The following is a 25,073-nucleotide window of genomic DNA, read 5'->3' as shown; positions in this document are numbered from 1 at the left end:
CATAGGGCGAGACCTACAGTAGTGAACCGCTGGCCTCCTTGTCGGCTATCAGCAGAGCAAGTTGCTACTTGATCGCTCGGGGGGTTGCAAATCCATCACTAGCAAGCCCCCCCAGTACCCGGACCGTGCGCAGTCACCCATAGCTTCCCCATGACCGTTGTGGTGCAATGCTGATTGGGTCGGAGTCTGCCAAGGCTGGCGCCAGCACAACCCTAGCGGAATGCCAGCCACTGGATGAGGTGCCCCTCTCGAGCGTACCACAGTATGCAGGTAGGTATCCACAAGCCCAATCAACAGCTAAAACTGCTTCCCACACCGCTTCTTCGAGATTGTATGGGAAGAGGTCGCCGCCCCCCTCTCTGGGTTCCTCTTCCTAACGACCTCCCCCAAACCGGCAGTCTCAGCATCGCCTTCGAGGTGATGTTTGCTCTTCAATCTTGCTGACCGCTTCCGCTGCCAGTGTCAGTGCCGCATCTGCACCGTTTCAAAGCAGAGCAAGCGGTGTAGACAGCCGTTGACGATACAATACTATCAAACCCTCGACAAGCCTCGATCCTCTTTTTTTTCCTCTCCTCTTTTTTTCCCGATTCTTTCACGATGACTTACGACTACCGAGGAAACCAGTTTTTGGAACAGCTTGCGAGGGAAAACTTCGCATACGCCACGACTTCCGCCGCCTCTGCCGCAACTACCACAACGGCACCGGCAAACACCATCACCACAATGTCACAATCAAATCGCCAGAGCCCTGGCGCCTGGCAGGTGTCGTACGACATGGCCGCCTCTGTTGGTGCGGTCGCTCCGATGCACTCCCCGACGTCTCAGAGCCTCTCGGCCTCGTCACCTGAAGATTCACAGCAGGCCTCTTCGCCGGGCCACCACAGCTCCGCTGCTTCGAGTCCTTTGCAGCACCAGCTCTCACCGTTCCAGACGACCGCTCTCCCGCTGCTTACAGATTGGGCGCTCCAGCAGCAACAACAGCAACATCAGCAGCAGCAGCAGCAGTCTCACCAGTCTCAGGTTCCCCAAAATATGCCACTCTTCCAGGACAACTCAGCAGCTCTGATGAGCTTTGGACCCTTCGGGACAGGCTTCCAGCACGCGCCCATCGAGTACCTCCCCGCAACGACCGGTGCCCTGGAGCCTGCTATCCAATTGGAGCCGGCTTTCAGCAACATGTCAACGGTCGAGAACCCGCACCAAGCGCTTACCTGGAACATGGGCATTGCAAATTGGCAGGACTTTGGCACGACGATGACGCCTTTCCCTCAGATGCCCGAGGCCATGCCAAATGTGGGCAGCTTGGGAAGCCATTCTCCCACTGGTACTTATCTGGAGGTCTTGTCACTCAACTCTGGGAGTGACAATGGCTGGACGACGGTGGACTTCCCTGCCTACCACGATCCTACTGGGTTCTCGCAACAGGCTCAGAACACTGCCATCTTCAACCCTGGCCAGACGCTTCACCTGAGGTCAAACTCGGACTCCTCGCATTCTGACTTGGAGTTTGGCAGCAGCTACGAGGAAGTCAACTTCCCGTACTCTCCTTTCTCTCCTGGTTCTGATACCCTCGACGTCGTCAACCACCGCAACTGCTTCTCGAGCGATGGCCACCACCACCACCATCACCAACAGACCGAGACCATCAGCCCGGCTGCTGCTGTTGGACCCATGCCCATCAAGGCTGCTGCGCCATCAACCAGGCCCGCACAAGCCAGCGGTTCGGGAGCGGGTGCTTCATCTTCTTCGGCATCACCCCCAGCCCGCCGCACGTCGGGTCCTCGTAAGAGCCCGATTGCCAAGCCGACCAAGTCTGTCATTCGCAGGACGTCGACTGGCAAGGACGGCAAGACAGAAAAGAAGGTTGGCCGCCGCAAGGGTCCTCTTCTGCCCGAGCAGAGGAAACAGGCGAGTGAGATCAGGAAATTGCGTGCTTGTCTGCGCTGCAAGTTCCTCAAGAAGACTTGCGACAAGGGCGAGCCTTGCCAGGGTTGCCAGCCGTCACATGCTCGTCTGTGGCAGGTTCCCTGCACTCGCATTGACATCAAGGACGTCAACTACTTCATGAAGGACTGGAAGGCCGACTACGAGCGCCACCTTGACCGCGGCGTTTCGGTTTACAACGTCAAGGGCTTCGCTCAGAAGGAGACTTTGATGTGGGTCACGCACGGTTACGGATACTGCCTCCCCATCATGGTCCGCGAGGTCTTCGTTGCCGACGAGAGCTGTTTCCACGTCGACTGGGTCGAGTCTCACCTCACCGACCAGGAGCCCATCGACTTTGAGATTCGTACCGAGAGGCTCGATGTCGGTCAAGATGGTATTAGCATTGAGTCCCTGGACCAGTACCTTGACAAGCACATTGACCAGTCATGGGAGAGCTTCGTCGATGATCACTTCGAGGGCACGCCATTCATCAGCGAGATCCTCAAGACGGCCCACCGATTCTACGTTAAGGAGAAGCTCCCTGTGATCCGCAAAGCGCTCAAGCTTGTCCTCGCCTACAACCTGACGCTTCACATCACCATGGTGGAGCAGCAGGGCGCCGAGAACTTTGCCGAGGGTCAGATTGATGACGAGGATTCCAAGTACTTTGGCAAGATCGTCGCTCCCGTCATGATCAACTTCCAGATCAAGTGCGCCATGGCCGACATGTGGCGCGAGCTGCAGAAGGAGATCCTCGAGGAGCTGTCTGCTCTCTACTCTAGCGTTTACAGCGGCGACAGGCTCAAGAACTGGCCGACCATTTTCATGCTCGCAGCTATTCTCCTGTGTGTCTGGGAGGAGATGCAATTCGACTGCCACTACCGCGTGCCCGACCCCATCGCTGTCAACAAATTCTGCAATGACATGGAGTCGACCCCCGTTGGTGTCATTGTCGGTCTTTTCCATGCCATCTCTCAGAAGCTTCCCGCCTTCACCGAATGGGACACCCGCAGACACGGCCAGCTGCTCAACAACAACCCGGCCGTGTGTGAGGCCATGACAGAAGTGCGCCAACATGTGACCAAGCATGGTATGTATACTATAGCCCGATCCCCCCCTTTTTTTTTCTGCCCGAGCCGTGGTAGGAATATTTTACCAAAAGATCAAACCGCTAACATGTATCGATAGAACAATACCTGAGGGGACGCGCCGACGCCAAGTTCGACCGGTACGACTTCGACTCTTTATCCAACAAGTTCCTCTCCAAGTTGGTCATCCGTGCCAACTAAGACACTTGTCCGATTATCAACGTCGACACCGGCCCTTTTCAGTGTTACATGATACCATTCTATCCATGTCTTGCTTGCCATCTGAAACCTGTACGATCTATTGACGGTCGGCAGTTTACATTTGGCTCAGATTGTTTACTTGATTTCCTTTGTTAGTTACATTCGGTTGGATTGGATCATTGAGCGACGGCGTCTCTTCTCTTCTTCCTTCCCGCATTATTCTTTATTTGCTTTTAACCTTCGATCGGAAATGACGGCGACGCTGTCGGCCACTACACGTACGACACAAAGACGCTACGAGAACCCACGACACAAACCAATGCGCCTGGAGCACCTCAACTTCATGACCACACGTTTTATGCACCCAACTTTACCGACGCTCTTTAGCACTACACCTTATGATCTGCTTTCTTCACGATCTGTATGACCGGTTGTTGTTGTTTTTATCTTACTTTTTTTTTCTTTTTTTTTTTCTTATCTCATTTTATTTCCTTTGTCAGATATGCCCTGAAATGTTGGGTGGGAAATTTTGACCTCGAAATCACGGAGGGATGATGAATTTATTGTTTTCTTTGGCTTTTGAGTTACTTTTTTAATGAGACAAAAGAGGCAAAACGGAGCTACGAAGCGCTGAGACATTTTATCATTACGATACATACGTTACCTTACTTTGGGCATATAGGTTATATGCAGCGAAAGCATGGTTCAAGGCGTTCGTTCTTGGTTGGGCTTGTCCAGCGGACACCTCGACATATCATCGACGAGAACATATCGAAAGATTCAGACATAAAACATGATTACATTTGAACAGAGACACATTATATTACATGCCGTGCTTATCTCATTTGCATATTTCACTGTGCCGCTACCTCGCCTCACACCTGCTTTGATTTTCTTTGGTACCTGTCTAACCATCCACGTCTTGGGTTGCATGGGAAATGTAGATCTACGCCGGGTGATGTTGAATGAAGCAAAGGGGGCAAAATGACGAAAACGGCCTGGATGGACTGTTGCGAAATTCACAGTTTCCAATGTGCCCCTGCCGGCTCTTGACCCGAGGCATTTGTATTCGTTTGATTTGGCGTGGTGTTGCGATCTGCCATTTTATTGATTCCAAGACGTCAGCAACCTGCATGATGCATGAGCAAATTCCCTTTTTTTTTTCTAGATTAATCCCACGCCAAAGAAACCCCGACAAGACTTTAGGATCCGATAAACGGTTGTTTTTGTCACACCCTTGTTAGCTTTGGTGTGGGTGGATGGTTGTGAGTGAGTGAAACCGAGCGGGTGGTGGTGGGTGGGTGGTCAGCCTTGTTGTTACAACACCTGTCGATATCTTCCATGCTTGCTTACCAGCCTTTGGGTACTTTTCTTTATTTTCTTTTTTTGCCCCTGATATACTGTCGTCACCCCGCATGCTCAGGCCCGTCTTAGCTATGTTCTTTTTTTTTTCTTCCTCCCCTGCCCTGCGGGTGTTCGACAGGGTGGATGGCCGAACTGGGGAGGGAGGGTTAGACGATGCTGACCCGTCATGCTTATGTACTTGTACGTCTCGGGATGTCAAAAAAAGATGTGGTTGCAAGTAGCAAAGCTGCAAAGGTCTCCCTCGACAAAGGTCGCCTTTGGTGGCCCCCGGAAGCCGGTCCCGGCGCGGAACATGGCGAGTTGTGTTTTAGCGGCATGTAGAAAAGGATTAGGTTATAGCTGCATTTGTATATGGTTCAGACTACATAGTCTAGGGCTTTTTCCCGCTCCATGCAAAATGCAAACACAAATTGTTCACCTTGGCAAAACCTTTCTCGATGGTGTTGGGAACCCCTGCGGCCCAATTTATTATTGTCTAGAGAATACTGTTGTTGCTGACGCTTGCGAATGTGGGTGGGTGGGTGGACTTGGAGCGAGTGTTTTGTTGGACTGCAAATGGTATAAAGCTGCCGAGTCTTGATACCGGATGCCGCAAAAAAAAAAAAAAAAAAAAAAAAAAAAAAAGAAAAGAACGGCCAAGTTGAGCAAGATAACCTTCGTGATAGTGCATCGGCACATGAAACTCTGGGCTTGTTTTCCAGCACCTGCTACTGGGCATTTTACAAACAAGATACCGGCAACAGTGTTCTTTAGTTCCGTGTTTAGAAGGTTAACTATAGCGCACAAAGCCAACCTTTTCGTCATGCATACCCTGAACTAAGATGCAAGATGCCAAAGCTTAACCCTTGCCAAGGAACAGCATGTGCACCTACTGTAAGTAGATACTTTAGATATCTAAGGAAGCCCCGGATTCTGCCACTGTTATTTGAACAATTCAGTTCCTGGTAATCATTTTGTTCTGTTGCTTTTTCAAGATCATAAAATAGAACCTTGCTTGCTCTCATTATCATCACTGCTGCTTCCATTGAGTTATTTATACTAGGACCAACAGAATTATAACAGTAACTGTAGCCATTATGAGACGCACATAAGAGACCTGCCTAATTATCTTTACTTTCATTGCTTATAAGCCGTTGGTTAAAACCCGGTTGTGTTCAATATCGCCCATTTTATTTTACATCCGGGCCATCGACTATACTTGATCTCGTCTGTGAAGCTGTTTCCACCATCTTATGAGGGTGGTTTTGTGATTACAAGATATTCCATTCGAAGAAGATTCTCTTTTTGTCATAGAGGATAGCGGTGGAACCAGGCACTCGCCCATATATGATTGGACATGTACTTGCTGGACTTGCCATCAAGGTCTGTAGGTCACAATATCCTGAAAGAATATTCTAAGGGGGCGAGTAATGGGCCAGTACGTAAGTATTTGACAAACAAGCAGACGAACAAGCAAGATAAACAGGCCAAGGGACAAACAGCTGGGAAAGAGCCTCGGCAAGAAGCAGGAGGCCGAAAATATTATGAGGGGTCGGGCTTCCAGAAGCACGCAAGTGGGGGATTTTGATAATATAGGGCCAAAGAAAGACATGACATGTAAACCAGTGCGAGCGAAGCAGAATGATACATCTTTGATCACATGGCGGCGTGTCAAAGCAGCATCTGCTAATTTCCCTTGTGTATGAAGGCATACGGTGGCAAAGTTTAGAAGCTGTCGTACGGACGCAAACAAAGGCAGATGTACGTACCCATTGATTGGGCTGCTCCACTTGTGTCTGTTTGTTATATCAGCATGCAGCAAACGACAAACGCATGGGCTACTTCCTCCTCCTTCTTTACTTCTTCTTTATTCCTTCTTCCACCTGAAGCTTTTCATCACCTTCACGTTCTATTTTTCCCTAGTTAAGGACGTCTTCTTTCTCGCGTCAGTTCTTCTCCGCGAGATCCCAAGAGCTTCCTCCCACTCTCTGATATCCGAAAACACAACAGGCGCACACAATCTCTCCAAAAAGTGGTTGAAAAGCCTGTTTGTCAACTTGATCTCAGATTCTACTCACTTTCACAACAACTACTCCTTCATCATCCAAGATGCGCAGCCAGTCTTCATCGCTTAGTGTGATGGATTTCACACCTGGCAGCTCTCACGGCTCGGTCGGAGATGACGATGAGAATCATGAGCATCGTGCCCATGGAGTTTCCATAGTACCACAGCCTGACCTGACCATGGATTCCAGCCGGATTCTCCAGAACCACCTTGCCTTCATGGTTCGAAGCCTCCAGGATCGTGTCTCCCGCCTCGAGGAGAAGTATCTCGACGACAAGACTCAGACTGGTGATGCGACCGCAATCGACGAGATCAAAAGTCAGATCTCGCAGCTTCAGACCAACCAGAAGGCCTTGAAGGTAACCAATGAGATCATACAGAAGCAGCTCAAGGATATGATAAAGGTCAACTATGCCATGCTGGGAGGCATCGATTCCATCCGTGCAAAGCTCGACGCTCAAGCCAAGTCTCTGAAGCCCGTCGAGGGACTGGCCGAGCGACAGGTCAGAGATGACATCTTGCCTGTCTGGAAGCGCAGCAGGTACGACATCTTTGGCTCCAAGCTCGAGCAATGCAAGCCATTGGTTCCACCGGAGCGTTTTGGCTTGCTCCCGAGCCCACACGACGAGACGTACGAGGACCTCATCCGCCGTCGCCGGCAGCACATCAATGCCAGAAAGGCCCAGTTCAAGGATACTTGCGACAGCCTCTCTCACCTCAGCACTGACGTCAATGATAAGGAGGACCGGAGCACCATCGTACCATCGACCACAGCTTCTGAGAAGCTGGCGTCCCCCAAGAGCACTCTGGCGGTCCCCGACCACGGCCTTGCATTTCCTATGCTTCCCACCGACCACACATCAGTTCGCGAGCGAGTCTGCTCGGTGTGCTACAAGGTGAACTGCACCTTTCCTTCTCACGGCCGGTCGGATTGGACCGCATCCATTGTGGTTCCTCGAGCTCCTCGAGCTTCTCATTCCCTGGCCGACATCCGCTGTGCTCGTCGTCGCGGTGCAGAGTCATGGACTCTTGATCCGTGAGTCTAGCTGATGACTTGGTTCGGCCGGTCATTGACACTGTATGTAAGATCACACCTGAAAAAAGGCCGTGATATAGAAACAACGTCAAGCTGACTTTGGCACCCAGGTTCCCGCGTGAGCGAGGAAGTTGCAGGCCCAGAAACAGGTTGTTGATGGTCAACCCCAACCATACCACCTAATGTTCAGGGGAATGGTCGATTACATCGTTGAGGCTTTGCTTGGCATCCAGAAATAAACTCTGCAGTATCTGCTTTCTTATCATTCTAAAGCAGGGCATTTGTTAGGTCGAGATGCTGTTGCCTCTGCTTTTTTTTTCTCCTTCTCCTTGGCTTCTTTTAATTGTTTTTCGTCTTCGTCGCGATAAGAATGTTGTCGATGTCAAAGCTGCCTAACACAGTTGACCAGAGGAGTAGACCACATCTGCTCTTGTTCACTTGGCAGTAATGGCAGCCGAGAAACGATTCTTCGCGTACACTCAGAAAAAAAAATGCCGAGAAGGAAGGCCTTCCGTGGAACGGATGGGCGCGGTTGGGATAGACTGACTACCTGATATAGTTGTCACCCTACCTTAATGCACCAACTTCTTCCTCAAATACTTCTAGATAACTTTGTGTTTCATTCTGTCATGTGCTCTATGTGTTCACGGATGCAATCAGCGCGAGCTGTCCCGTAAAAATCTACCAACTCATGAGGCCCTTTTGTCTATCGAAACCTCCCCGCAGTTGCGTCTCCGGCTTGACCACCTTTCCTTGAAGTATCGTATATTTGACGATATTCTCACAATGCTGCGGTGAAATCCTCGCAAGCCAGATACACTGGCCCGCGCCAACATCAGCTCCCTCACCACCAGCCACCGCAGAAGCAGCCTTGGACTTGCCGCTCTCCAACAGCTTCTGGAAGCCTTCATCGCCAACCGTCTTCCTCTCCACGCCGTCCAGGCCCCACGGATCCGGCCGGCGGTAGATCATCATGTTGGCGCTGTACTTGTGACCACCCACATGACTGATAAAGTAGATTCCAACCCCGGACGGTCTCTCGTCGTCCAGATCGCGGTAAAGGCCCAGTGGACGCAGGTGCCTTTCCAACTCCTTGCGCAACAGTGGGGCTGATTGCCCACAGCGGGCGTCGCGGGTGCGCTGGGAGCAAAGGAGGACAAGGACAGAGTGGGGGCAGGGTCGGCTGGTGAGAGTGCGCAGCGGGGGAGGCAGCGACGGATCCGGGTTTAGCACATCCACGGATCGAGGGAGGTCGATGGCGGGCTGGTCTGCAAGTGGAGTTTCGTTGGTTGGAGACTTTGCTACAAACTCTGAAAGGAGAGTTGGTACTGTCGCCGGTGTCACGTTCTCAACTACCCTGAATGCTGGGAGGAGGAGCACTGTCGTAGGCTCTGAATAGTCGTTGGTTTGATGTGGCGTGGGAATGTTGCTCGCAGAAAGCATTAACCTCTAATCATGTTTGGTCTGGTTAGCATTCTGTAGAGAGATGCAGAAATAAAAAGAGAAGACATGGTGCCTCCCGGTGAGGCAATGATAGCCCTGCAGTAGGAAAGGCAGTCAAGAGAGAAAGTATGGTAGAGAGCAGAGTAATAACTATAAGGTAGGCAGTAAGTGGTGACGGGAGGTAGGTTGATACGCGACCCGAACTATACTTCTCTTGAAGAGAAAGAAACTCACTCCGTTGTCAGGCTTCTCCGAAGCTTCCACGGCCTGCATCACGCTGCCCTTCTCATCCGCCACGTCCCGGACCCAGTCCGTCTTTCCTGTGGCAACCAAAAGATGCGTACTCCAACCTTTGACGTGGCCGTACAGTACATCTTCAGTGTCGATGCTGAACGACTTGGGATACTTGACAGTGCAGCTGTCGCAGTCGTGATCGCAGTCCTCCCCGTCAATGGCCGGTGCTGTCTTGGGAAACAGGCTATCCGGGGCTGCAGGTCCCGACTTCGCATCTCCATTGTCCCCCGTGGCGAGCTTTTTGGCGCTCTCAAAGAGCGATTTAAACCCGGATGCCATCTTCTGCTTGAGGGGTGGATTGGGAAGTGACCATGCGACGTTGTGGCTGGCTGTGGTCTTGTGGGATGGTGAGACTTGCGGGTTTGCTTTTTCCTTGCCGTTCTCTCTTATTATCCCGCTTGTCTCGGTTCCAGATCCAGAGCCGCCGCTGCTGAAGGCCGTTTTGCTTATGTCTGGCACAAGGGACAAATCATTCTGTGGCGTCGGTGGTGGGGGCATTTTTCCCTGACGTAGGTATTTAAAGGGTCCCCCGGATCAACTGATAATGATAAGATCGAATTGATCTATGCACGGTTTGCTTGACAAAGTGGTACCGGTACAGGGTTCCCCCGCAATGATAGGTTGGGTCCCTTCAGCTCAGGGGGGAAAAAGACCCCAAACTTGCAAAAGCAAAAAATAGTTTTACCGTAACTTCTTGACTTCGAGTCAGGGGAATGAATTGCCGGTCCTTTGGTCTCTCTAGCGGGTTATAATTCTCCCAAAACAAGGGAGAGGTGGGAGGCTACCCTACGTAGTTTGGCCATGTGCAAGAGCATGAATCTCGCGCTTTATAAGCACGCTGTTCCGATATCTCCGACTCAAATGTTCGGCTTCAGGTCAAAATCCCGGCCAACACCCGGACTAGACAACCTACCTAGTCTTTTGCAATACTAAAGCTGACTACTTCGGAAATGCCACTCATCCAATCGGCGCTTGGTGTTTCCACAATGGCCTAGAACCCGTGATAATACTGCCAGCCACATCAGCTCGGAATGATGAGATGGAATAAGTCAGATACGTACGCATCGAAAACTGAGACAGGAATTGTGATTTGTGAATTGAAACAGCATCTATTGTAGTGGCTCGATTGACCTTTGTCAACCTCTGAACCAGCTCGTGTGGCATATATGCATCCATCGGAAGTTGGCTGTCATGCCCTCCCCTGTGGCGTTCTCTGTCTTTCCGCCGAGATGGACACCATCCTCGTCCGCCACTCTGTAACCCACTCCTGGTGACTGGAAACCTCAACCAAAATTTTGTTCTTTCTGTGTTGACAGTTCGGGTGTCTCCGTCATATACAGCTGGGCGTGTGCGACCCGTACTAAGGAGAAAAAAAAAGAGAGAGACAAAGAAATATTATGAAGATGAAGAAAATAAAAGAATAAGAAAGTGAATAGAATGCCTCCGCTGTTAGCGCAAGCCAATGACGCTCATCTCAAGAGTCCACACCCGACGAATCCAAACCTTGAGCTTCCCTTCGACACCTTCTACGTTGTCGAGCTCTACACCCTCCCACCAGCACCTGCGCGCCGGCTTGCGCCAGAACAACAAAAGCTTTTGTGCCATGCCAACCGCGTTGCTACCCATCTCGTTACCACGTATGTCACTGCGCAGCCGTGCCAGTGCGAGACTGCAAATGACAGCCTTGTTGGGCTCTCCAGCTCTATGGCCCCATTTGTCATCGTGATCAAAGCCACTAAAAGTCAAACAACAGACACTGTTAGCACACAAAACAGTCCATTCATATGTCCTAACATCGAGAGGAGACCTACCCGGCAGTCAACATCTCAATCAGATGCGCTTCCGTCGTACCCGGTTCATCACTCCGCTTGAGGCCACTGAAGATACCGTTCTGCTTGAGCAGCGCCCTGGCCGCGGCCCGCTTGACCTCGATCATGTCTGGCTGCTTGATGTCAGGCCGTGGCGGGATGGCGTAGAAATCTAGGTCCTCGCGGAGCACAATGATTCCTGCTCTCTTGGACGAGTCGTCCCTGCTGCTACCCATTGGCTCGACCGGCACCATGTCGTTGTCTACCTCCGAGTCTGCAGGTATGGTCTGTGCCACGTTACGGAAGAAGTCCAGCATGTACTGCAGAGATGCCGGGTCGTACTGTTCGTAATCAAGTTAGTAGGTGAAACTAGAGGCAGCGGTATTGGAAGACGGAAAGAACAGAAACATGATCGTCCACGTACATCAACTTGGACGGCATCACCGTCAGCAAATCCGCCCATGTGACCTTCTGGGAACAAGCCATTGGGAAACAACGAAAGCAGAACGAATTCGGGCAGTGTCAACAGCTCGTCGCGGGAGAGTGAGAACCTCGTTCCCCGAAGGTCCATCGTGATCGTCTCATCAGCGCCGACATCTATGGCCAAGTTAGATTATACCCACACATGGACACACAGTAGAGACAGATCCCCCTCCGAGTCACAATCTAACATACCTCCGATCGAGTTGATTGGTGGTCCACCCTGTTGCACCTGAGTAATAATACTCGACGCTCCTCCTGCGGCAGCCATCAGATAGGTGAATGACTGGAGGGGACTGAATCCCTCCGAGTACGCCGGCGGCGGTTCTGCGTCGTCGTCTTTGTTGTTGCGTGACGAATCGCCCTTGTTGTCTCGGGGAAGAGCACGCTTGGTCTCTTCCTGGAAGGTACTAGCTGAGGCCTGGCTTTGCTGAGGCTGTTGCTGTGAGGATGAAGCGAGAGGTGGCGCGTAGGCTGGCGCGGCGGCGGACTCAAAGTCGACCTCCTCGAGGCTCCCGGGCAGAGGCTCTTCGTCAACGTCCGTGAGGTTCGCTGGCGCGGGTGGGGCGAAAAGGCTCGCAAACGGGGGCGGGCCCGAGGTCGAGGCTTCTGAGGCTGGGTACCGAGGTGGCGGGCTTCTTGTCTCGGTCTCGGGCAGGGAATCTGGTGATGATTGTGGACGCTGGGAATCTTCCGACACCTGCCGATTGAGTTGTAATAGACCTTGGCTGGCGGTAAGATCCTGCGGCAGCTCTATCTCGTTTGCCGAGGCGGCGGTGGACGAAGACGTTGACGGTCTGATGCTGGCACTGGAATCTTGAACGATCGACAAATTGGCGGATGAATTGCGGGCGTCCAGGTCGCTCGGGAGCGGAACCGGTTTGTCAGAAGCTTTTATCGGCAGAGCAGCTATTTTGCCGGTTGTGAATGCCACCCACGGGTGGTATTAAGACTGGGTAACTATTGTCTGGAACAACGGCGTTGAAATGACTGGTGCTGGTCGCGACGAGCCGACAGGGAAACAAAATGGACAAAGACGTTCGCAGACGCTGTAGAGGAGAGGGAAAAAAAAAGAAGAGAACCAGACTAACAAAAACAATCACAATCACAACGGTCTATGCACAAGAAACGACGAGGCCAAACAGGTTATGCAGTAGGGCGTAATCAAAGATCCGGGTATGGCATTGGGCAAAGGGGTCGGTACAAATCTGATCCAATCTCCTCTGGGTGTTCATCAGCACCCTCACCTCAATCCGTCCCCATCTGCGATGGACTTGTACTGTGATGACCCCTACGTGCTGGAGGGGCGCTAGTACACATAATGGCACCTTATTCGTCAGACAGGGCGGCTAGACTGTGGGGCACAAAGAATAAGTGGGTAGTAATAAAGATGACCAGGGGTTGGCTTAGATTATGGCATGGCTTGGCGGATACAGGGTAGGTGCTAGGCCTGTTGGAAACAAGGTTATTTCGCTAAGCACTTCTGTACAAAGTTATGGGTATCGCATATTACTGGTAAAGTATTTAGGTCTGGATGCGGTTTGAATACTGCACTTCCTCCCATATAGTATCAATCGTCATCATCACTGCTATCGCCAAAGATGGCCTTGAAAACCTCCTCGCCTGCTCGTGCCTGTTCCAATGCAGCGTTGGTGTCTGGGTCCACCACAGCTTTAATAGGGGGCTTATTCTCCGCTGCCGCGCCCGTTTTGGCTGCAGTGGCGTCAAGGCTTTTCACATCATCTTGAGATCCAGCTTCAACGTCTCGATACAGCCCTGCGAACTGTAAATAGTCTTGTTTTGTAGGGGGAGGTGCCGAGCCCAAGCCTAGTTCGGCGTCCGGCTCGACTACAACCGGGGGCTTGACGTTGAACCTCTTGCACAGCAGTCGATTTGGATAAAAATCCTTAACGATTCTCGTCATGGGCCCAAACATTCCCAGTTTTGCCGCCTCCTCCGCTGGGTCTGTCGCTTTAGGAGCTGGTCTAGTAATGAGGGCATTCCCGTCACCGTTTGACTTGTTTGTTGCAGGAGCGGTTGAGCTGGACTTGGACGTTGTAAATCTTGACGCCATGAAGCCAGTCATGGGCTTGAATATTCTGGCGCAGTTGAAAAATTCGTAGAACTCTCTCAGCCAGTCATCATCCTTCATCCCGGTCGGTTTGGGTGGAAGTGACTGTCTGGATCCAGCTTGATATTCAAGATAGGCTCGATATCTCTTCCGCTTATCGTCATTGTCTGCGTAAGGTGCTCCTCCAGAAGCGCCTCGAGCAAGAGCAGCTACAGCTGTTCCTTTGTCCAAGGTTGGAACATCTTTGAGAAGCTCAGCAAGTTTCTCATCGGCTGACATGGCGTAAGCTGCGGGGATTTCACCTCGAGCTTCAGGTAGATCCTTCTTGCCTGTTGCGCTCACGAGTCTTTCCCTAGCAGATGTTGACATGAAATCAAAAACAGACTTGCCGGGAAGCTGGGCTTCTCCAAGCATTTCTGCCCTGGATTTTGGATCAAGCTTGGATGATTTTGCAGCATCGGCTGTTGACACATATGATGGGTTGACAGACGATGCAGTAGACTGCCGTGACGATTTCCAGTCTGGAGGTACCTTTGGCGGCGGATACTTGCTAGCATCGTTGATTTCTGATGTGAGAGGGTCTGTATACTGGCCAAACACGAACCCGTCCAGAGGCAACCGTCCATCATGGCACTTTTTCGCCCCTAAGCCGATCTTCCCTAGTTTCCTGGATTTAAAGACCGGCTTAGACTTCAGCAGAGGATTGGCGGCCGTTGTGGTACTGCTGCTATCATTCTTTTTCTTCTTCTTCTCACCGCCGATGACCCTATTGTAAGATATGCGAGGGCCGATCTCATAAGGATCCTCATCGTCGGAGCCGGTATCGTTGAGGATTCCAATGCCTATTCCACCCCGCTTCTTGTCCTTCTTCTTCTTCTTGGTTGTCAACGACACGGGTTGACGGCGGGACAAGAAATCAACTTCCTCGTCGTCGTCGGATTGGCCTTCTTCCTTGTCTTTTGTGGATCCTAAAGGGGCCAGACGATTCTGGCCCGCGTGCCCAAGTCCTTTGTGGTCTAACTTCTTGACGAATTGAATCAGGGCAACCTTGTCCGGCGCAAAAAGGTGATATTCCTGGCCCACGCCTTCATCAGAGCGGGACCCAGCCTCAAGCCTAGCCTTGCGCATGATCTTTGGCCCGATTCCTTGTCCCTCTTTCCAACCCATTCTCTTCAAAAGCTTAGTGCCCATGGTCTCGCCTTCGACTCGAAAAAGACCCGCCAATCCGGAGCGTCGCGCAGCGTCATCTTCGGTCGACCCAAGGGCAGCAAATGCTTGGTTTGTCTGCAGCTTTCTGGACTCCTCTGCGTCCGCAAGATCCTCCTCATCCATAAAGTCCTCTGGTCGTTGTTGGTTGAGTTTCGGATCGTCTTTCCGGCGATTGGTCCGCGAGGACACAAATGTCGAGGGAGACCATCCTTCTTTAGAACCGACGGTGTTGAAGTAACTACACCCTCCTGATTAGCTACCTATCCCCCTTGCTTCCGAAGAGGAGAAGAGACTTACCCTGCGCTGAACCCGCCAGTAAAGGCACCATGTAGTCTTTTACGGCCACGCTCGTCTCTCACCTCCTGCTTCCAGACCGGAACATATGAGCCATCATCTCGAACATCGGGATTTAGAGGCGGCAGAGGGGTTCCAAAAACAACGAACGGTGATTGTTGTAATTGGAGTTCGGCTTCGTACGTGGCTCGGGACCTCTTTCCGGACATGGATGCAAAAAGAAAAGCCAACTGCTTTGGGCCAAATTCGGTCGAAGCTAGTGTGAGCTATCACATGAGCAATGTTTGGATGCTGCCAGTTCTGAATAGACGCGGACGTGTTCCTGCTAATTTTTTTGTTATTTGCGGTGCAACACAGTAGAATTTCCCCCAGCGGAAAATCCGAACCCACCCATTCTGACGTGTTGTGAACTTGTGAAGCTCAAAAGCGGATGTTGCAATTGCGGGAGCGGGAAGCAAATAGTGGGGCCAGCCAATACGATACGATGATCCGAAAACAGCTTACCTTAGGTACCTAGATTGAGTTAGCTAGGTAGGTAGTCAGATAAGCTGTTATCTACTTGCGCAAAGCCGTTAACACGGATGACATACACCCCAAATCATCCTCTGATACTCGGAGAAGTTCCGAACCCGTCTTACAACTCTTTGCGATGGGTAAAAACCCCTCATAAAGACGAGTCTGTTGCCTCTAGATATATTGAACGCACACACAGGCGTTATATAGCGGGCATGCTGTGGTTACAGAGTTTGCCTGTTTTTATCAACTGTCCCAAACAGCTACAAGGTACCTACTTACCTACCTACATTACCTTCCAAGAATTGTGGCTTCAGGTCGATACAAACATACCTACCTAAGCAAGCTTGGGCGCGTCGTTGGCATTTCAGACGAAGCCCGTTAGCAAAGCGCAACGACTACGAGCCGCGCAACCCCAAAAATCATGATGCCATTACTGGTTAGCTCCAAATGTAGTTCAATCGCATGCATTTTAGATTGGGGCTTTCGCGGGCTGAAAACGCCTGAGACACTGGGTTCAGTGGCGGCCATCCGAACTCGGGATTGCTGTTGAAGATGAGAACTGCTGGTAATTACAGGATTTTGACAATTACACCATCTGCTTGCCTGCCCTTCGTAATAAAATTTTTTTTTTTAAAAAAAAAAAAAAATTATGGTAAGTAAGATAAGGTAGCTGGCACGCTGGGTACGTAGAGCTGGGGTATTAGAGGTACTAGACTAGGTGGTGGAAATTCCCAGTACAGAAACTGTTTTAAAGCATTACCTCATTGCACATGGAAGCAGCCCAAATTCAGCTCAAAATCGGTACCGCACCCTTATCCCAGCCCCGCGATTCTACCCCATTCGTACTGCCTTGTGTAGATCTCAGCACAACTCCACGCGCGGCCTTTGGGTCAAGCCTTTTTTGCTTTTGATCGAAAAGAAACAGAGCGCCTGAAGGCTTCAGTTTTGGTCATGCTCCATGCTGATGGCCATCCTTCGCATAATATACAGCTAACTCATGACTCTTTCACCTAGCAATAGTGAGCTTGTGTCTACGCGCGATCTAGCGTTTCCACTATATTAGAATCAATTACGTTTCTGCTGCCTCTCGGCCCAAGCGAGGGGCGCTCAATTCAGTCTCAAATCCACTCAGGGGCACACCGACACACGCCCGTACCTAGCCTGCGTTACTCAGGTACTCCCTTGTCCCGCACTATCGTCCAACAGTGTTCTCATAACCGTCCCAGTTAACCAGCACCTGTAGCGGTGCAGCTCTAGTCCAATCCAGCGCTGTGCGTGAAGTGAAGCAGCGGGTCGGCTCCATTCAGATGCTCCTGTGAACGAAGCTTCATCAAATCATTACGGGCGGCATCGTACCCAAGCGAAACCCTGACTTTGTTTTTGTCCCTCTTCCAAACAGATGCTGCACCCCAAAACCTTGCTTCACACGAATTGCATCTATCCCGGCAGAGCAAATACTCGAAGACCGACTTGAACTTTGTCCCATCCCTCCCTAGAAAGCAATTTTCTGCACTGCACATCCATGAGCCGATACGATCTTTGCATTCCCTGTAGCTTACTCGGTTCTCGACCTTGAGTTTGGACTTTTGGACTGGCGCCGGCCAACGCGACCAGCCGCCACCAGAAACTGGCCGTCACCGAACCAAACCGTTCAAGCCAACATTTGAGCCGGGTAAGAGAGAGCGAGAGAGAGCAAAAAAAAAAAAGGAGAAGCGAAACATTGCTCCAGCTTCCATTAACCACCCGAACTGAGCAAACAATCGACCTGCCACGACAAAGTGGCACAAAAAAACACAACCACATCTTGCACATCTACCTCCACCAGTCATTTCCCCCGACATTTTCGTGTTTTCTCGTCTGTCTCGCTGCTGCATCGACCCGCTCGCTGCCCTACCACCAGGGCCAAAAAAAAAACCGCCCAGGTCCGCCCGCCGAGCAAAGGTACGATCTGGTCAGTTGCCGCCGTCAATTAAATATTTTTTTCTCGACAACCTAGATGTGGCAGTTTCATCAGCTATCAGCTTAATTCCACCGTACAGTACCGACAGCCAAACATCAAACACCGTCTGCTCCACTCGCTCGCCTGCCCCAGGGGAATAATCGCGCAATGACCACGGCAATTTCCAGTAATCACGAGCCGCCCTATCCTCCCTCGTCAGGAGATAGAGGTCAGGCTTATCCTCCCGTCTCGAGGTCTCAATCTACTCGACATCGTCCATCGACTGCTCAACCGTCAGCACCGCATCGGTCGGCGTCTCACAATCACTCCGGCAGCATGTCGAGCAGGCCGTCGTCATCGGCCAGGCCCGTTCAGGATGTCCTGCCCAATAATGACTACGAAACCACGAACGTGGCTCAGAAGGCAACAAAGGATAGTCGACCCCCGCAATCCTCGAGGGATCCTGCACAGAGGCAACACCGCCGCTCCGGAAGTCAACGATCGGGTCACCACGGCCATGATGGCAATGCCGAAGCTGGCCCGTCTACACCATCTCAAGCCTCGCACGGCTCATCGGACCCACGAACACGTAAGATGAGGACTGTGATCCCTGCCCAGTCCGGGAAATGGAATCTCGGGAAGACCATAGGTGCTGGAAGCATGGGGAAAGTGAAACTTGCCAGGAAGGAAGATGGGTCCGAGCAGGTACGCTACATTCATTCTCGACAACGACAAGCATCGAAACTTTGTTGTCCCATGGTCTCTAATGTCAAATTTTATCCTGTTCTAGGTTGCATGCAAGATCATCCCCAGAGTCACGCCAGACGATGGACATACCCCGCGAGCAGAACGGGAACGAGCCGACCTCTCAAAGGAAGTCAGGACTGCGCGTGAGGCTGCGATCGTCACACTACTCAGCCATCCACACATATGTGGTCTTCGGGACGTTGTGCGGACAAACTTCCATTGGTATATGCTGTTTGAATACGTGAATGGTGGCCAGATGCTAGACTACATCATCTCGCACGGCAAACTCAAGGAGAAGCAGGCCAGGAAGTTCAGCAGACAGATTGCCAGTGCGCTTGACTATTGCCATCGCAATAGTATCGTGCACCGAGATCTCAAGATTGAAAATATCCTCATCAGCAAGACCGGTGACATTAAAATCATCGACTTTGGCCTCAGCAACCTATTCGCGCCCAAGTCACACCTGAAGACCTTTTGCGGAAGTTTATACTTCGCCGCTCCAGAGCTGTTGCAAGCAAGGCCTTATACGGGGCCAGAGGTGGATGTTTGGAGCTTTGGGATTGTGCTATATGTTCTGGTTTGTGGCAAGGTTCCTTTCGACGACCAAAACATGCCGGCATTGCATGCAAAGATCAAAAAGGGTGTTGTAGACTACCCAAACTGGCTATCTTCGGGTACGTCGAGTCTTTCTATTTCTCTATTACGGCGTTGAAGTCGTCTATTCCCTATTCACAGCTAACGTCAAATATTTGTCATAGAATGCAAGCATCTCCTCGGTCGCATGCTTGTCACCGATCCGAAGCAACGAATCACCATGACCGAGGTTCTATCTCACCCATGGATGGTCAAGGGCTACAGCGGCCCTCCAGAGAACTACCTCCCTAACAGGGAGCCTCTCACGCTTCCCCTGGACCAGGATGTGATTAATGGCATGACTGGCTTCAGTTTCGGGCCGCCCGAGGTCATCAAGGCTCAGCTCACCCGGATCATCGAATCGGAGGATTACCAACGCTCAGTCCGCGCATACCAACGGGAAAAGGAGACACAACAAACCCCCAAGGATCCTGAAAAGAAACGTGGTTTTGGCTTCTACCGACGCCGGAACTCGTTTAGCAGCAAAGACACACTCACGACGCCCAGTTCAGAGGGTTTAGCACTGGGCAACGATCCTCTCAATGCTTTCAATCCTCTGATATCCGTTTATTACCTTGTCCGAGAAAAGCAGGAAAAAGAGAGCGCATCGCGACGTCCAGCCACTTCGGCACGGCCCAACGCTGTCCCTGAGATCGCTCCTCCACAGGAGGCTCATACCAACGCCTCTACGTACGAGATGCCCGGGGAGAATGCCACTGGTGGGCGCACGCGACCGCGCGCGCGGACACACGGTGAGGATGATGCACCCACTGAGCCTATCAGGCCGCCACAGCTCTCTCCCGCGGTCCCTCCGCCGCCCGAGCGCTTGGAGCCTCCCAAGAAGGAGAGTGCTGCTGCCGGACTCCTTAGACGGTTTAGTACGAGACGGCGGAAAGAACAACCTGAGAGACTGGATAAGGACCGTTCACACCCACCTGTGGTTCAGGTTCATTCTCCTGCCGAGAACAGTTCGCAGCCCACCTCAGCGATCCGCAAGAGCTTCAGCATCAGGCGGGGCAGACGCGATCGTGATGAGCAAGCTTCGGCAGAATCGCAAGCCCGAATGCGGGCTGGGAGTAGTCAACCGCAGCATAGCGATCTGCTGAGTCCCCCACTCTCGGCAGGAGCGAACACACAAAGCTTCAGGAAGGGGCTTAGCCGGTCTGCAAGTGTGAACTCGGGAGAATTCTCTCGGCGAAGGGCGATGGGGTCTGCGCGAACATCCAAGGATCCTCCCCCAACAAGCGGATCCGATCAGTCGACCATTCAGGAGAAGCCCAAGGAACAGCAAGAAACGCGACCCCCAACATCAGCCGGGACGGGCCAGAGCATGGCCAGCCGGGCAAAGTCGTTGGGACACGCCAGGCAGGAGAGCATCCAAGCCAGGCGGCAGCGTCGCGAAGCGGAAAAGAAGCGCGAAGCGAACGTGCCGGAAGAGACTGACGCCGAGGTCAATGGCGCAGATGATTCGTCTAAGGAGCGAGTGACAGACTTTGACCTTGACAAGCCAGTTTACCTCAAGGGTCTCTTCAGCGTGTCCACAACGTCGGGCAAGCCTGTGCGCGAGATTCGCGCGGATATCAAGCGTGTGCTCAAGCAGTTGGGTGTCGACTATACCGAGATCAAGGGTGGCTTCTACTGCCGACACTCGCCGAGCATTGATCTGCAAAATGTTGCGGACAACGGCACTGCTAGTCCTGCGCAAACTCCAAGTGGCGCTAAGCGACGATTCAGCTTCGGCGCACATCGCAATAATGATGGTAAGGAGGAGAGTAATGCGGAAAGAATGCCCGCCACGCCGAGGACACCGGGCAGATCCGGGGGTGGGTCTGGAACAGACCGGGATCGACATGATTCAAGCTCAGAGGTCTCTGAGAATAGCGAGACGCGGGAAGAGACATCGCGCAGGAGGGATCATCCGGCGGGAGAGACGCGGACGCACGTGCAAAGCGACATGGGCGAGAGCATGGTGTCCGAGTTTGAGATATTCATTGTCAAGGTTCCCATGATTTCACTGCACGGTATCCAGTTCAAGAGGTTGGGCGGCAACACGTGGCAGTACAAGAACATGGCCGATCAGATATTGAAGGAGCTCAAGCTCTAGGTGGATTTTAATTTTTGTTTTTGTTTTTTTTTTTCTTTTGTATTGTCCTACGTTGTAGGGTCGGGCCATCCGATTTCTGTCTTGCCCCTTGTTTTTCAGCCTCGACATGCATACATTTTTATCATCACTCTTCATAATTAACTTTTGATTTGTCTCTTTATAATTCTTCGCAGAGGCTCCTGAATGTGTGGGAAGAACCGGTTTTTCTTTCTGGCGGCTATGCTGCAGGTTTCAGGACCAGACGGAAACTCGAGAGGGCTATCTTCTTCTAAACCATATATACGGTAATTACTGCCTTTTGTTTTATTTTATTCACTTTTTATATTTATGGAAACCAAGGTTTTTCTTTTTTCCTGTGGAAATCATGTGCTTTATGGTGGTTGTCCCTTCAGGTAGCAATTTTGACGATCAATTTGGCTTGATGTTTTTCGTGCATGCAAAGTGCGTGCGCACCAGTGTGACAGGCAGCAGTCGCATACCCTGACGATCCATGCCTGCTACGAAAGAAAAGAATGGGGAGTTAGGTAGGGTTCACGATTCTACACAGCGCGTGTTGGCAGTGTGTAAGAGGCAGGCACGTTATGATGAATGAGGCGTTGGGCAAGCAAACGGATTGACACAATCGTTGAGCTCATTAGAGTGGACATTTGATCTCATAGGTCGATCAGCAAGCAACTCCAGACGCAGGGGGTGCCCAAGAAAGAGGCAATGTCCGGAATGGAAACTCCTTTATCGCTGGCCCCAAAAGACTGGTCTGGGCTGGACCACAGCCTCAGGTCATGTGCGAGAGTCATCCAATAAAATGGGAGGATGCAAGACCCCGGTGGATGTGTTTGTTCCGTCCCCAGGCCGAGACGACAATTTAGACAGCGGGGATCACTGCGAGCCCCGGCGGCGTGGAGAACGGAAGAGCGGGGCACCTTCTTAAAAGCGGACAGGGATCGGTCGAGTTCTTTGATGTCACGAGCACTGAGGCATTCTTCGCCGCCCGGCGCGGGCCCCCTTTCTCCCTCTTTCGCAAGACTTCTTTTGCGACACCGCAGTTCTCTGACGTTCTGGCCACGCCTATGCTGCAGTTCTGACGCCAACGGCCGACAAGGAACCCGTTTTTTTTTGTGTTTGCGAAAACCCGGTGAAACCTGCCCAACCACAAATCAGATCAATCAGCCGCAACGGACTTGTCCCCCGAAGGCCAGCAACAACCCGGAGGTACTGTCGTGTGAAGGGTAAAAAAATAAAAATAAAAAATAAAAAAAAGGAACCCACCGGAACTTGCCATTGAAAAAGGGCCGCGCATATCCGAACAAAGCACCTCCTCCCCTCTCCCCTTTCTTTTCTTCTTATTCTTCTCTTGTATTCAAATGAGCAGACGATTTCCCCTCACACCCTTAATAAATAACAATTTTTCACAACACAGACCGTCAAAGTTAAAAACGCCTCTAGTCCTAGCACGGCCGCATAGGACTTGTCGACACCTCGGCTCATATTACTCCGCGCCCGCACAAATTCAAAGCCGAGCCGGCTCCTTACACACAAACACACACAACCCTACTGCTACCGTTTTATGAAGTCAGGGCCAGTCGAGGGCCATAATAAACACTACAAATACACACCACCACCTTAACTCTAATAACTTTATGACTTCAAGCCAACTTCGTGTCCCCCCCCCCAACAACACCTGCATTCCTCTTTGCATTAGCGGCACACGCCGTCTCGCTACCAGCCAACGTTCTCTTCACACATCAGCACCCCACCACGACCTTCAAGGTTTCATCACACCCATTACCTCCAAAATGGCAGCAACACTCTCAACCTGCGGCATAGCCACACCCCCTTCAAGACCCTCAAGAGTACCCAGCACTCTGGGCTCAAAACCTTCGCGTATGAATGATCCAGATGTTATCATCAACACACTCAAGGACGTCGTCCTACCTGCTGTCGCCTTGTCGGCACAGCACGTGGAGAATGCCCAAGTCCCATCCCCTGATCCGGAACCAGAAGATATGTACATCGGCTCAATAGACCAGGGTACTACTTCTTCGCGCTTCATCATCTTCAACCGTGCCGGCGAGCCCGTCGAGGCGCACCAGATTGAGTTTGAGAACCGCTATCCAAACTCGGGCTGGCACGAGCATGACCCAATGGAGTTGCTCTCCAGTGTTGAGGAGTGCATAGAAGAGGCCATGATCAAGTTCACCTCGACAAGGCCAGGTGCCAAGATTCAGTCGGTTGGCATCACGAACCAGAGAGAAACAACTGTTGTTTGGGACACGGAGACTGGCGAGCCGTTGTACAATGCTGTAGTCTGGCCTGACACCCGCACCTCGCCCATAGTCCATGAACTGCGCCAAAAGCCGGGTGCAGAGGATCTGTTGGAGCTGTGTGGCCTACCTCTGTCAACCTACCCCTCCTCAGTCAAGCTCATGTGGTTATTGCGCAACGTAGAGACCGTCAAGGCTGCTTACGACGCCGGCCGACTCGCTTTCGGTACTGTTGACTCGTGGCTAATTTATCGTCTGACGGGTAAATCCGTGCATGTTACCGATGGTTCCAATGCCAGCCGCACCATGTTTATGAACCTGCGCAGCATGTCGTACGACGAAAAGCTGCTGTCATTCTTCGAGATTGACCCCACCAAGGTCCGGCTACCTGAGATCGTCCCCTCTGCACACCCCACCGCCTTTGGAAAATTCGCCTCCGGTCCCCTCAAGGACGTCAGGATAGCAGGCTGCCTGGGCGACCAGTCCAGCGCCCTGGTTGGCCAGCGCGCCTTCGCCTCGGGCCAGGCCAAGAACACATACGGCACGGGCTGCTTCCTGCTGTACAACGTCGGCCCGGAGCCCGTCATCTCAAAGGCCGGCCTGCTGGCCACGGTGGCCTACGACTTTGGCGAGGAGCTGGGCGGCCGCGCCTACGCCCTCGAGGGCAGTATCGCCGTCGCCGGCAGCGGCGTCAAGTTCCTCTCCAACAATCTGGGCTTTGCGCCGAGCAGCGGCGAGATCACGGACCTGGCGAGCAGCGTCGAGGACAATGGCGGCGTGGTTTTTGTGACTGCTTTCAGTGGCCTCTTTGCGCCTTATTGGATCGACGATGCCAAAGGAACACTTTGTAAGCTTTTTTCCCCTTTTTTTTTTTTTTTTTTTTTTTTTTTTTTGGTTTTTCCGTATCATGTTTCCAAACTTAAAAAAAGTGGCAAGTCATGCTAATATACACACCTCCCCAACTCCACAGTCGGACTCACGCAGCACACCCAAAAGGGCCACATCGCGCGAGCCACGCTCGAGGCGACGTGCTACCAGACCAAGGCGATCCTGGACGCCATGGAGCGCGACAGCGGACGCAAGCTGGAGCGCCTGGCCGTCGACGGCGGCATGTCCAACTCGGACCTGTGCATGCAGACCCAGGCCGACATCGGCAACATCCCCGTCGACCGGCCCGAGATGCGCGAGACCACGGCCCTCGGCGCCGCCATCGCCGCCGGCCTGGCCACGGGCGTCTGGAAGAACATCTCAGAGGTCGTCGAGGTCGGCGGTCGCAACAGGTCGCAGTTTCTGCCGTCTCCTGACCGCGCCAAAGCTCAAAGAATGTTTAAGAAGTGGGAGCAGGCTGTCGAGATGAGTAGGGGTTGGTTGAGGGAAGGTGAAGAATAACTCAATACAAAGTTGAGAAACGAGGGGTGGTTGTTGGGACACAGAACTTGAGTGACAGATAATTGTCTTTTGGCTTTTTTTTTTCATTTTCTATTGGGCTAGCGGGAGTTGGCTTGCGCATTTTTGGTTTAATAGCTTTAGAAAAAAGACCATGGCATGTTGCTTGGTACTTTTTTTTACAAATTAATCGACACGCTTTAATCAGCGATATTTCCAGATACGAAA

General features: G+C 51.9%; 6 protein-coding genes across 6 annotated transcripts; 4 read left to right on the top strand and 2 right to left on the bottom strand.

Annotated features, from left to right (window-relative positions):
- Window positions 1-358: 358 nt before the first annotated feature.
- PgNI_04203 (uncharacterized protein) lies at window positions 359-4,033 on the top strand. Its single transcript, XM_031124254.1, has 2 exons — window positions 359-3,016; window positions 3,115-4,033. The coding sequence occupies exons 1-2, from the start codon at window positions 598-600 to the stop codon at window positions 3,213-3,215; spliced, it is 2,520 nt and encodes an 839-aa protein (XP_030985789.1). The 5' UTR covers window positions 359-597; the 3' UTR covers window positions 3,216-4,033.
- Window positions 4,034-6,668: 2,635 nt separating this feature from the next.
- Window positions 6,669-7,664, top strand: PgNI_04202 (uncharacterized protein; the record flags this gene model as incomplete). The annotated part of the gene is made up of 1 exon (XM_031124253.1): window positions 6,669-7,664. The coding sequence occupies one exon, from the start codon at window positions 6,669-6,671 to the stop codon at window positions 7,662-7,664; it is 996 nt and encodes a 331-aa protein (XP_030985790.1).
- Window positions 7,665-8,341: 677 nt separating this feature from the next.
- Window positions 8,342-9,895, bottom strand: PgNI_04201 (uncharacterized protein; the record flags this gene model as incomplete). Its single annotated transcript, XM_031124252.1, has 2 exons — window positions 8,342-9,109; window positions 9,338-9,895. The coding sequence occupies 2 exons, from the start codon at window positions 9,893-9,895 to the stop codon at window positions 8,342-8,344; spliced, it is 1,326 nt and encodes a 441-aa protein (XP_030985787.1).
- Window positions 9,896-10,474: 579 nt separating this feature from the next.
- Window positions 10,475-15,642, bottom strand: PgNI_04200 (uncharacterized protein). The gene is made up of 6 exons (XM_031124251.1): window positions 15,263-15,642; window positions 13,273-15,203; window positions 11,881-12,594; window positions 11,630-11,802; window positions 11,209-11,546; window positions 10,475-11,132 (listed from the first exon to the last, which is right to left on the bottom strand). Exons 1-6 carry the CDS (start codon window positions 15,466-15,468, stop codon window positions 10,847-10,849), a joined length of 3,648 nt encoding a protein of 1,215 aa, XP_030985788.1. The 5' UTR covers window positions 15,469-15,642; the 3' UTR covers window positions 10,475-10,846.
- Window positions 15,643-17,509: 1,867 nt separating this feature from the next.
- Window positions 17,510-21,274, top strand: PgNI_04199 (uncharacterized protein). Its single transcript, XM_031124250.1, has 3 exons — window positions 17,510-18,419; window positions 18,505-19,135; window positions 19,220-21,274. The coding sequence occupies exons 1-3, from the start codon at window positions 17,883-17,885 to the stop codon at window positions 21,196-21,198; spliced, it is 3,147 nt and encodes a 1,048-aa protein (XP_030985686.1). The 5' UTR covers window positions 17,510-17,882; the 3' UTR covers window positions 21,199-21,274.
- Window positions 21,275-22,209: 935 nt separating this feature from the next.
- PgNI_04198 (uncharacterized protein) lies at window positions 22,210-25,064 on the top strand. Its single transcript, XM_031124249.1, has 2 exons — window positions 22,210-24,306; window positions 24,430-25,064. Exons 1-2 carry the CDS (start codon window positions 22,836-22,838, stop codon window positions 24,846-24,848), a joined length of 1,890 nt encoding a protein of 629 aa, XP_030985687.1. The 5' UTR covers window positions 22,210-22,835; the 3' UTR covers window positions 24,849-25,064.
- Window positions 25,065-25,073: the final 9 nt, after the last annotated feature.

Source organism: Pyricularia grisea (genome assembly GCF_004355905.1).
Source record: "Pyricularia grisea strain NI907 chromosome Unknown Pyricularia_grisea_NI907_Scaffold_2, whole genome shotgun sequence".
NCBI lineage: Eukaryota > Fungi > Ascomycota > Sordariomycetes > Magnaporthales > Pyriculariaceae > Pyricularia > Pyricularia grisea.
The sequence above is the reverse complement of the archived record's forward strand: the minus strand, read 5'-3'. Positions and strand labels throughout refer to the sequence as shown.

Coding starts and splice junctions, on each gene's coding strand:
- PgNI_04199 (XM_031124250.1), top strand. CDS start 17,883: ATGACCACGGCAATTTCCAGTAATCACGAGCCGCCCTATCCTCCCTCG. Junction 18,420..18,504: donor AGGAAGATGGGTCCGAGCAG/GTACGCTACATT, acceptor ATCCTGTTCTAG/GTTGCATGCAAGATCATCCC. Junction 19,136..19,219: donor CCCAAACTGGCTATCTTCGG/GTACGTCGAGTC, acceptor TATTTGTCATAG/AATGCAAGCATCTCCTCGGT.
- PgNI_04198 (XM_031124249.1), top strand. CDS start 22,836: ATGACTTCAAGCCAACTTCGTGTCCCCCCCCCCAACAACACCTGCATT. Junction 24,307..24,429: donor CGATGCCAAAGGAACACTTT/GTAAGCTTTTTT, acceptor CCAACTCCACAG/TCGGACTCACGCAGCACACC.
- PgNI_04203 (XM_031124254.1), top strand. CDS start 598: ATGACTTACGACTACCGAGGAAACCAGTTTTTGGAACAGCTTGCGAGG. Junction 3,017..3,114: donor CCAACATGTGACCAAGCATG/GTATGTATACTA, acceptor ATGTATCGATAG/AACAATACCTGAGGGGACGC.
- PgNI_04200 (XM_031124251.1), bottom strand. CDS start 15,468: ATGTCCGGAAAGAGGTCCCGAGCCACGTACGAAGCCGAACTCCAATTA. Junction 15,204..15,262: donor ACTGGCGGGTTCAGCGCAGG/GTAAGTCTCTTC, acceptor AGGAGGGTGTAG/TTACTTCAACACCGTCGGTT. Junction 12,595..13,272: donor GGCCATCTTTGGCGATAGCA/GTGATGATGACG, acceptor CCGGCAAAATAG/CTGCTCTGCCGATAAAAGCT.